Source organism: Styela clava, chromosome 14 (assembly GCF_964204865.1).
Source record: "Styela clava chromosome 14, kaStyClav1.hap1.2, whole genome shotgun sequence".
NCBI lineage: Eukaryota > Metazoa > Chordata > Ascidiacea > Stolidobranchia > Styelidae > Styela > Styela clava.
In genome coordinates this window covers 10,182,854-10,195,351 of record NC_135263.1, presented here as the reverse complement: position 1 = coordinate 10,195,351, position 12,498 = coordinate 10,182,854, and the positions used below count along the sequence as shown (strand labels likewise).

At 34.8% G+C, this 12,498-nt stretch overlaps 1 protein-coding gene across 1 annotated transcript; it reads left to right on the top strand.

Moving 5' to 3' along the window:
• Positions 1 to 8,017: 8,017 nt before the first annotated feature.
• On the top strand, positions 8,018 to 12,273 carry LOC120341707 (ubiquitin conjugation factor E4 A-like). The gene is made up of 2 exons (XM_078120252.1): positions 8,018 to 8,422; positions 8,461 to 12,273. Exon 2 carries the CDS (start codon positions 8,635 to 8,637, stop codon positions 11,875 to 11,877), a length of 3,243 nt encoding a protein of 1,080 aa, XP_077976378.1. The 5' UTR covers positions 8,018 to 8,422; positions 8,461 to 8,634; the 3' UTR covers positions 11,878 to 12,273.
• The last annotated feature ends 225 nt before the right edge of the window (positions 12,274 to 12,498 follow it).

The window sequence follows — 12,498 nt, the reverse complement described above, 5'->3', positions numbered from 1 at the left end:
AGCAGTAGTAGTAATAGGAGTAATAGGTTACGGCAACCAGCAATATTGAAAAATTTCAAACCTATCAATATCGATGTGTGGTTCGCGTAACTTCTCGTCGCTGCAACCTACCATCTGGCTAGCTAATCCTATGTCGGGAGTGGGCTCTGTTCATATTATAGAAAGAAAGGCCAATCTGCCTAACAACAAAGCGTCATTTGACTGAAAATTACAACAAATTCAAGGTCATGCTTTTGTGACCACATTCTACGTAAAACCTGATGTCGAAATTGTACCGTATGCTTTTCCACTTTTTCTTGCCTACACAGGCTTATGTCTACCACCTCCTGCCTCATACTTATTGAACTATAGCACATTCAAAGTCTAGCGCTTGGGCGCGCCTGTAAAGCTAAAAGAAATCATTATGCATTTGTCCGGAAACGGAAAGCTTCTGTATCTCATTGATATCTTTCTAATACGCTTGTCTTTCTTCCTACTCTACAGTTTGCCAGCGAATTTCATGATGCGTGTAAACATCAAACCTATCGTCACGTTAATAACCGAATTGCCTAAGTCATTTTTAGCAGTTTTGAGAAAAAACGTAAAAACCTTTCTAATGATATTGTTATGCCATTGAGAGTCAAAAATATGCCATGGTTCAATTTTTTTATCGTAGCCAGATTTTAGTTGATTTGTATGACGCAGTTAAGTGACGTCATAATGGCGCACTGTGACTTAGGCAGAAATGTGTCTATGACTTGGGGACATACGCAATTTTGCAACTTTACTATGCACCAGTCCTGAAACTAAGCATTCCAAAAACGAATGTAATTCTCAGTATCTACAATGTCTAATTCTCAAAATAGCTAATCAGTTTCAATTAAACTTATTTTTTATGTTTAAAAATATATATTTCATCAATATAACACGTTCTGCACACCCACTGAAATAAGACTAAGATTAAATATTAAGTATAAAACAGCAATGCACCCAATATAAAAGCCAACACAGGTGAATTGGACTCGGACAGTGAATATCACAAGTGTACGCCTTCCTATACTGTAGTATAAATTCAAATTAATACGCGTTAAGCTAGAATCCGAGATGCAAAAACTAGAAAATACTTCGCCGAGGTTATTTTGCTTTTGTGACGTCACAATAGCCCTTTGGTAACAATGATAATTCATTATGACGAAACAATTGCACAAATGTGCATGTCATACTAATCTCAATTTTTATTGGTTTCGGAATTTCTAAAATAAAATCTGAGTTAACAGACAGGTGCGCAGCATGACATAAATACCTATTTAATAAAAAAAAAACTCGCCAAGAAAGACTTACGCAATTCGGTTATTAGCGTGACGATGTGCGAACCTTAAATAAGATATCTGTCGCCAAAAATATATTGGTTTAAACTTCACATTAACGCTGTCGAACAGTCAGTCTTATATATAATTTTGATTATAATAACAATATAAGTGCACACAAGACGAAAATGTGGTAAACCAAATATTATGGCTTTTAAGAGAGAGAGAGATTTTATTTCCACAAAACAATGTTTCAAATAAAAAAAAGGAACAGACAATATTACAGATTTTTATCGAAATACAGTGCAGTGAATAATTTGAACATTGAGTTGTGTCGGTCAGTATGCAAGACCTTAGCAGGTCACCGAGGCTCCCGACCATTTTGTTCACTGTGATTTAGCTTTAATAATGGATTCATCGGATTGTGACAGTATAAAATTTAAAAATATATAAAAAGACAGAAAAACGAGTCGACTAATAATTTTTTTCTATGATTCGACAATATATAATCATGTTTATTATGTAGTTCAGAGGACATGTGTAAAATTATACTACACTGTGATCTGGCACAATACTATTCACTTCCAGAGAAACCTGTCTCGATATATAAAAATGAATAATCAATATGACGATAAGAATATCACAGATTCAATCATTGAACTAAACTAGAACTATATTACATTACATAAATAAACAAGAAAGCTACGCTCAAATATATGGACACGTAGCGCCACTTAGGGGCAAATTTCGCACACAAAAAATAAAAAACGAATCCCATGCATGGCGATAAGAATATCACAGATTCAATCATTGAACTAAACTAGAACTATATTAAATTACATAAATAAACAAGAGAGCTACGCTCAAATATATGGACACGTAGCGCCACTTAGTGGCAAATTTCGCACTCAAAAAATAAAAAACGAATCCCATGCATGGCGATAAGAATATCACAGATTCAATCATTGAACTGAACTATATTACATAAATAAACAAGAGAGCTACGCTCAAATATATGGACACGTAGCACCACTTAGTGGCAAATTTCGCACTCAAAAAATAAAAAACGAATCCCATGCATAGCGATAAGAATATCACAGATTCAATCATTGAACTGAACTAGAACTATATTACATTACATAAATAAACAAGAGAGCTACGCTTAAATATATGGACACGTAGCACCACCTAGTGGCAAATTTCGCACTCAAAAAAACGAATCCCATGCAGCTCACCGAAATATTTGAAATAAATAAAAGTAATACCCTTCTAAGATAAAATTCCATCTTCAACCACTGAAAATTTCAAATCAAATGGTCCAGTAATCAATGGGAAAAGCGTTTTTTTTTTTATAACGATACCAAGAAGAATTAAAATAGGAACAACAAGAAGAGAAGTGCCAGCATAAAACGCAAAACGATCGTTATGTACACTCACGTGTTCAATAAATAATATAGCAATAGCAATAATATAGCACATAAATAATAAAACATGTTTCACTTATCATTATATTATTATATTCTCAATAATGAGTCAGAAGGCAATTACTCTGAGTATTTTGTGAGAAAGGGCTTTTTCATTTTCTTAGAAAACAGTAATGAAGAGGAATTTTTTATTTCGAATGGGACATAACCCAAACCTGGACAACATTATATTTTAAGGATTTTTTCCCAGTATCAGTTGAAACCTGAGGTAGGAAATAAGACCTGGTTTTCTTCGATCTAGTACCGTATTTATGTACATCTTTTAAATTTGTAAAATAATCACCAAAAGCAGGGGGAAGAAAACCATTTTCATGACGATACATAAATTTTGCTATTTCCATAGTATGCATTTCTGACAGCTGTAGAATTGCGTGCTGACAATAAAGTTGGAGGTTGGTTGTGCGACTTTTCTCAGCAAATGATATGCACTTTAGTGCTTTATTTTGTAGAACTTGGATTGGCTGTAATGAAGACCTATATGCTGATCCCCAACTAAGAATACCATACTGTAATCGAGAGTGAAACAAGCTATAGTAAACTGCTTTTGATGTTTTAAAATTCAAAATGTGTCTCAGTTTGTAAAAAATACCAACGGTTTGTGATAACTTTTTAGCTAGCTGATTAATATTAATATGATTAATATTTAAGAAAAAATTGGCTTGTACGGATTGGTATCATGAAAGTCGACTTTTACTTTCATGTTGATTTGAACCGATTGTTCAAAATGTAGTCTCTATTCCACTCGGAACCAGTGCGGTTGGTACGGCTTTGATAAGCCCATTGGGAAAAATTAGAGGAAGGGGCCATGGACCTTTCCCCGACCTTTGACCCCCAGAAAATTCTCTCTATACTTTACCATTGCAAAATTTTCGGGGCTATTTTAAGAATGCTTTTGCGAGTTGGCGCCTGTAAAATGGGGTATGTGTTTCAAACCATCATTATGATTCATCGCATACAACAATCTGTTTTTTAAAAGTACCGGTAAAGAATTTCACGCTAGTCTATCACAGCTATTTCTACACTAATTTTTATTACTGCATTTGAATCAAAACTCCTAGGAAGACAGAGTGATCATTGAATTATCTGATTTATATTCAAGTTTCCGAAACACATTTGAAAACTAACGAATAAAGTTCAAAAACGCAAAAACGAGGTAATGTTTACAACCACGCTTGAAAATCTGTCTGAGTGAGAAAAGTGTCTGAGCGGATACGAAAATGGGGCATTGTTACGTCACGTTTTGCATCTTACTGATTGGCCAATGTCACGAAGTAAACAAGGAAGTCGATGCTCGGGGAAAGGTCCATAAAGGAGAGGCTGTGAAGAAGAAGAAACCTTTCCCCGAGCATCGACTACTTCCTCGTTTACTTCGTGACATTGGCCAATCAGCGAGATGCAAAAAGTGACGTAACAATGCTCCCTTTTCGCATCCGCTCAGACACTTTTTTCACTCAGATTTTCAAGCGTGGTCGTAAACATTACCTCGTTTTCGCGGTTTTTGAACTCTATTCGTTAGTTTTTTTGTGTTTCGGAAACTTAAATATAAACAGATAATTCAATGATCACTCTGTCTTCCAAGGAGTTTTAGTTTAATTGCAGTAATAAAAAAATTAGTGTAGAAATAGCTGTGATAGTGTGATAGACTAGGCCAGTAGGCCAGGGGTGGGCTATTATATATACGCTTTGGGGGTGGGCAAACCCTGGCACGCGTGCCAAACTTGGCACGCGAGCCCTCGGAAACGAGATCATTCTTTTTAAGATAAAAAGTTTCAAGACTCTGAATCTGATGAAACTCTATGTTCGTTTATTCATTATCGTTTGTTACTTGTTAGCAATCCGTTATTTATTCAAACTCTTTTTTGATTCTGACATGTGCGATGTCCGATGTACATACATCCTGATACCGGTACCGTACAGGCTGACAGGCATATGGTACCTAGCGAATGAGTGTTTAATAAATAATATTATGGAAGTTTAATGATCCTTTATTTATCCATATATTTACTGTAAAATTGAATGCAATTATTCTTTTGTTATCAATAGTGCGATATACAATTCAGCAATTTGGATCATGAAGAATGTTATCATATATGAAATTAAAAGACCTGATATTGCTCTCCTTAGAAAAGCAGATAAAAATGGCCCTAACCTAATGTATAGAAAAAATATAGAAAACTCCACAGTAGTAAACAAACCCTTTGGAAAGGAATTACAAAATTTATGCGAAGCGTTATATAAAATAGTAAATTATGCTCATGATAAGTTTTTTCCCCTTTTTTATTGTTTTATGTGATTGTAATTATTAAAATAACATAATTCTTATGGATAATTATCGCTGATGGAACAAACTGGAAAAATTATGAAACCTAATTTAACAACTGGATTATGAATGTAAACTGGACTATGAACTATATTTTGTACTTTTATTTATTTTACATATACTGTGAATTGTATTCTTACTTACGGTAATGTAGGAATCAAAAGTTGAGCTAAATGATTTCATTGATTATCCATTTCGTTCAGTTTTCATGTACGCGAGCTGCCGAGGCTGATTGCAGCACCATTTAAAATTATTACTGTCTTCCCAGAATAGTCTGACAGCACAACCAAGAAGGCATATTACATTATTATTGAAGTATTAGTTTAAAAATATTCTCCTTTAAATTAGTTGAATAAGGTCTATTGCAATGGTGGGCAAACCGCGTCTCGCCAGAGTTTTTATGCGGCTCTCCTCGCTAGCAATAATTATGATCCAAATTTAACTAAAAGAAGCTGTAGCGAAACAGTTTTTTTTTAATTGTTAAGCGGTTGAGGAAGTTTTTATCAATGATTAATACAAATTATGTTTTAGCATGAAAATGGTAGCGTGCAATTTGAAGTTAAATCAGTCAAACGACAAATATTACATCACAATGCTGCAATGATCAAATGAACGAATGATCAAAACTTGTTAGTAATGTTTATTATATTGTATGTTTACAGATGATATTCAAACTTAGTAAATGGAAAGCTAAATTGTTAAGAACATCACAATGCTGTCAAGCAAACTATGCCATGTTTCATTATTCTAGTTTATTGAGTCAAAATCATTATCAAATTTTGGGAATAAAACAAACAGCTACACAAAGCGAAGTCAAGCAAGCTTACTTCAAACTATGCAAGGAATATCATCCAGATAAGCATTCAAACAATAAAGTTAAAGCTCAACAATTCTTGAAGATAAGTGATGCCTATACTGTATTAAGTAATACAGTCACAAGAAAAGAGTATGATGATAAACTAGGTAGGCGTCGCTCTTTCGACACAGCACATGAACGTGAAGCCTGGTCATCTGCATATCGAAACAACCCTTATGTGAATAGACATCAGCATTGGGAATATTATCAAAGACCTCCCTATCGAGACCCTTATGATCGTTATACTAGAACACAGCGAAATGAATGGAGGCATGAAACGAACTACAATGAGCATTCTCGTGACAGACTAACTAATTATTGGTTTCATTATTATAGACAACAAGGTCACGGTGCTGGAAAAGTTAATTTAAACTCTAATCAAAACCCAGATGTTCTTATGAAAGTGTTTGTTATATGTATTTTGGGGTTACTTTCTTTTAGATTTTTTGTGGCTTTTAAAATCTCTCGTAACAGGACAGATATTGACAATTGGGAGGGAACAGAATTAATAAAACATAAGAAAATATTAAGGGAACCATCAGACTCTAATGAGCCACAAACAGCATTTTCTGGTAGTGTTAATATTGCGCATCCAAAATTAGAGGATGCCTAAGAGGGTTTATATGTTGAAATAGGTCGATGCTGTTTGTTAAAAATTAGGAAAATATTTCTTTCCTATTTAATAGATATGTCACATAGTTGAGATTTATTATTTAGAATCTCGAAAAATTTAAAAAAAAATTACTCTTTATTTTCGCCATGTAGCCTACTTCTGACTAGTAGCATTTGCTAATAATCTGAAAGTGAGTAATGATCAAATAAAGATATCCAATTATTTTATAAAATCAAAATCAAATTTTTTTGAATATTATACCTATTTAATTTATTTTTCAGTCTTTTCATACTAGACATATGAAAGAAATAGTGTTTGAATGAAGTTCAGTCTACGACCTATTTGTTTTTGCCATTTATGTAATGTTATCTCAAGGTGCTCCCACATTCAACTTGATGCAAATATTGCTGAAAAAAATATAAATATCTATTGCACTTGTTTTTTGTTTTTGATGATAAGATAAGAATTTTTGTATTTATGCCAAGAAAAATGGCAGTCAATAAGTGACAGCTTATTAATAATCATTCAACAAACCATGCCAATGGGTGACGACTGACGAGGAAGTCATGTTCAACCAGCCAGGGATGCCAAGAAGTCTGGCAGTTTTTTCAAACAAATAATGCCCCACAGAAGTAATCGATGTGACCATTAATAAATTATATTCTAGACTAGACTGTGAAGTTGATTAGCCAGTCCAATATACTGTCAAATGTATAATTATTTTCTCAGAAAGTATTTAAGTCTTTATATTAAATAAAGGCATTATGCATTAATGCCATGTCTTTTAATAGCGTCTTTAATGCATGTATGCAAGTCCGACCATATTTTCCAATTAGGGGCTTCTGTATAAGTCAGTGGAAAAGCCAAAGTCATTATGAAACATTGGATATACCAGAAGATTCAAATTTAGACCAAGTTAAAACTGCGTTCATTTCTAAGTCCAAAAAGTATCATCCTGATAAGAACTACGGTGATGAAGAAATGCATGCAAAGTTTGTAAAACTGAATGAAGCATATACTGTTCTTTCTGATCCAAACCTGAGGTCTGCATATAATTTTGAATTGATGAAAAAAAGCAGGATGTACTCATCTCCTTTAATACAGAGGTCAAAGGATTATAAAAGCCCATATCGGAAAAATAGGGATGATTCAACAGATTGGAGTGATTTTTATAGTACTTATGGCGGTGGAAAAGCATACAGAGACATGAAAGCTGAATCTGACTCTGAATTTTGGACACAATATTGGGAGAATACAAAAAAATTTGGAGGGGGTGAGATGCAAGAAGGGATGAGCCCTCCCCCCAAATCAACAATTGGAACAGAATTGGTCGTTATTTCGGGAGTATTATTCGCAGTTTATGTATGGGGGATGTATATCCTATCTGGCAGGGAGCCGCATAATGCTGACAGCTTTAATTCTGAACATGAAAAATGGTTACTGGCACGTCAGAAAAAATGATGCCATTTTTAAATTTTTTGGATAAGGCCATTGTTCAGTTCAGCACTATTTGCCACCTCTATTTCTTTATATATGAATTCTAGTCCATGCATCTCACAATTGACTGTTAACTATTTCTGTATCAGAGATTCAGACCTTAAGAATTGATAAAGAATGAACAAGCAATATGTTTCAAGTTGTATTGTTGCACTGTAAAGTAACAGCTCATTTTGAAATACTGTCTTTCTTCAGTTTTCAGTTGACATGGCCGAAAGGCCATGGACAGCGACATAGTTAAATGGTGTTACCGAATTAAAAAATCCTGTTGTATAGGCAAATTCATGATCTATTTTTGAAATGGAACAGAACCTTACTTCAGTGTTATTTTTGACCCATTGTACTATGATTTGCTTCAAAAGTCTTGTGATTTGTTCTTATGATCTTATTATGTCGATTATAAGGAAAATGTTCTACTCTAAGAAACTAAGGTGTATGAATTTTACAAAACTATCTTCCCACCATTATATATTATATTGAAATAAATTGCGGAACTATTTATGATTATTGCCAATCTTTATTTCTTTTTTAATGAATAGCCCCTGTTAGTTATTATTATACTGTAATATAAAAATAGCATGGATAATAGAGCAAGCAGTAGTAATGCTGAAATGCAAAGCAACCCATTTGCAGCTTTACTAGCTAATTCTTGCAATGAACCTATGGAGGTTCCAAAACTATCAACTCAAACTGATTCACATATTGATGAAAGCGGAATTGATTTGCCGGGACAAGTCATCGAAAGCGAAAAAGAATCTCAAGATGTCACTCAAATGACTTTTCCAAGTGAATTATCGAACTCAAAGTTGAACCAACATAAAAATGATTTAGCGGAAAGAATTTTTCTTTTGACTGATAATCAGCACCTTAATACCAGTGAGGAAGTGAAAAGAGATTTGCCTTCTTTCTGCGTTTTACTGGATAATGATGAAAGTGGTCCATTGCATGAAACAGTCGAACAGCTCATCTTCAACCGTCTTTTGTTAATAGACCCTGAAAAATCTCTCGTGAAGCGATCAGAAGAACATAATGAAACTACAGAAAAGGAGGCAAAAGAGGATCGTCCTCTTGTTTATTTATTGCAATCTTTCAACAGATTAATGCATGAAGAAAAATATATTCCACCAAATCTTTTATCGACAATATCATTTTATCGTCAACTGATTGTTCGAAATATATCAACTGCGTTTATTAGCCCAGAATTATTTATGGAAATTGGAAAAGAAAAAGGAATGGTTCACCAACAGTTTTATAATATGCTTGTATCGAATGATTGTTCGGATCCCACAAGCCCTCCTAGACTTTGCTTGTATAGTGTTGCTGATTATTTCTCAATGAATGAGCCTGATCTGATGGAAGCCGCTTTTGCACCATTGCTGGAAGTTCTTGCAAATGATCTCGGCCTTGATGATTTATTAGATGCCGGATTACACGTTCATCTTGCTGTTTTGTCAACGTTCGCTGAGCATCCTGGCTTAGCAGTTGTTACTTTGAATCATGATGCTAAAATAGATGGAAAGTTGGTTATGGAAGGAACACAAAAGAAAAGTTTTCTTGACATTTTATTCGGAAAGTCGTGTCTTGTTCCAGATCCACAAACAAAAGCGTATTTGTTTTTTGAAGATGTTGCGAGGATGGGTCCAACTGAGGTCGAAAATGAGGAATATCATCTTCAGAATAAAACAGATGGGTTCCATTCTCAACTGTTTTCTATTATTAGACAGTTTCTGAAACACAAGTCTACCCGTTCTAAGACTTTGCAGTGGTTTGGTAATACCATTGCTCATCATGGTTATCTTGCAAAAATGTGGTCGCACGAACACGTCGATGTTTTTATGGATGTGTTTGGTCCAGATGCGACACAACTTAATATTAGCAGCGTATTACTTCGTCTTTGTTTGCCCTTTTGCTCAGAAAAAACTGTTGTAAAAGGTATTGAAGAGGGGTCCTCGAAATCAACACCTCCCAAGTTTTTAAAAATTAATTCATCATATATTGATGTCACGGGACAGCCTGATGCCCATGCCAAGGGTGTACATGGCGTTCAATTACACAAGGATACCCGGTTGCAATCAACTGAAGACAATACACCAGCGCCAGTAACTATAGCTGACTCGTATAATTTTATCACAGAGTGCTTTTTCTTAACACACCGTTCAATTTATCTCAGTGTCCATGGCCTTATCAAAAAATTTTATAAGTTGAATCGAAGTTTAAATCGTGATGAAGATGTTTATCGTCAGATTCGTGCTTCTGGACAAGATCCAAATGGACACGCAGCTCTTGTTGTCAAAAGGTTCGAGACGGGTATGCGTAATTATTTGAGTATAAAAGGAGTGTTAACTGAGCCCGCTTTTCTCAAAGCGTGCATTCGACTTCATGGTACAACAGCACAATACTTGAATCATATTGCCATGTCAGACAACAATGATACACTGGCACGAGTTGTTCTACCCCTTCCTGAGGGCGAAACTGTGCCTAAAGGTCTTTACTGCATTCCTGAATATGTTGTGGAAAACCTTACCGATATGCTATTGTTTATTTGGAGGTTCGATCGTTCATCGGCGCACTTGTTTAACCCATTTATCCATGACATTCTTCTTGTTATTACGATTTACATGGGAAATAAAAGTAGAATGTCAAATCCACATTTGCGTGCCTCTCTTGCTGAAGTGTTACCAATTGTAATGCCTTTATCTGAAGATGATAATTCAAAAAGCAACAAAGAAGAAATTTTCAATGCTTTCCCACATTCTCCATTTTTAACTGTTGCTACTCTTCAGCTTTTTGTCGACATAGAGTTTACTGGCGATCCAAATCAATTTGAGCAAAAGTTTCACTATAGGCAACCCTTGTATCAAATCCTAAAATATCTATGGCAGAAGAAATCTTGTAATGACATGATCAAGAAGCATGTAAGATTGGCTATCAGTAATATTGATGAGGTTTCGCATCCTTTGTTTTTGCAATTTACGAACCTGCTTCTCAATGATTCTATTTATTTATTGGATGAAGCCATGGGGTTCTTGACACAAATAAAAGGCCTTGAACGTGAGAAAGCAGCAGGCGAATGGGAAGAATTGAATCAACAGGAAAAAATGCAAAAAGAAGGGGAGTTGAGACAGTTAGGAATGCTGGCAAAATATCACAATTTATTATCAAATGACACTTTAGACACCTTGGTTTATCTCACAGAAGCCAAAGAAGTCAAAGAACTTTTTAGTCATCCATCTCTGGCTGATAGAGTAGCTGCCATGCTTGATGACTTTTTGTTAAAATTAGTTGGGCCGAAAATGGGTGCGCTAAGGGTACGAGATCTTTCCAAATACCAGTTCAAACCAAAAGTACTTGTAGTGGACTTATGCCAAATATATGTCCACCTTTGCGTAAAAGATGATTTTTGCCATGCTATATCAAAAGATGGTAGGTCATATTCTAATAAGTTATTTCCAATGGCCTGTCAAGTTCTTAGACGTATCGGTAATGAAGAGTTACGACAGAAAATGATGGAAATATCTGAACGCGTCAAACTCTTTAGCAGTCAAGAGGAGGAAGAAGAAGAGATGTTTATGGATGCTCCTGATGAATTTTTTGATGCCTTAATGTCAACATTAATGCGTGATCCTGTGACTTTACCAACATCAAAACAGGTTGTAGACAGATCTACTATATCAAGACATCTGATGAGTGATCCCACTGACCCATTTAACAGATCTTCTCTTACAATGCAAGATGTTATCCCAAACACAGAGTTGAAAAATAAAATCACGCTCTGGATTGAAGAGAAGAGGAAGAAAAAACTTGATGAATCTGATAGCTAGTTCCAATACCATATTTTATGGCTACTGCCGCTATGCAATTGTGTTGTGTGTATAATTTTCCTTTATCCATGGTAGGTGGTGACTCAATCATACAGTGAACTGGGTCAAGTATAAGATTGTACAAATTCAATTCGCTGAAATATAGGATTCGCTTATGTATATTTGTACAAATTGCTGTACAATGATGGGAATATACCAAACAATCGACATCGACCGTTTATACCTGAACCATCATCAAATTATGTAAATAATATTTAGAAAGTATACATTCATTCTCATCTTCTTTAAATATAGTCATTCTGAAGTTTCACAGTGTTGTATGTATCATGGTATTCAAGATACCTTTTGGTTCTAGCTCAAATCGCTACTAAATATCAATCACCAGTTTTGAGGCAGGCCTGGTTTCTTCCTTTGTTTTAGAACATTTTTTGGGCCTATATATTGATGCTTGTGTAGAAGATTAGTGAAATATTTAGTCAGGCCTATTAAGGAAAGGCAAGACAGCTGTGAATTATTTACCCTTCAAGAAAACACTGCTCTGGTAAAAAAAAAATTTGGAAAGGCAAACTAGCTCTAGGTATTTAAATGAATCGCGTTTTTGCATGCATGCTATTATCGTAA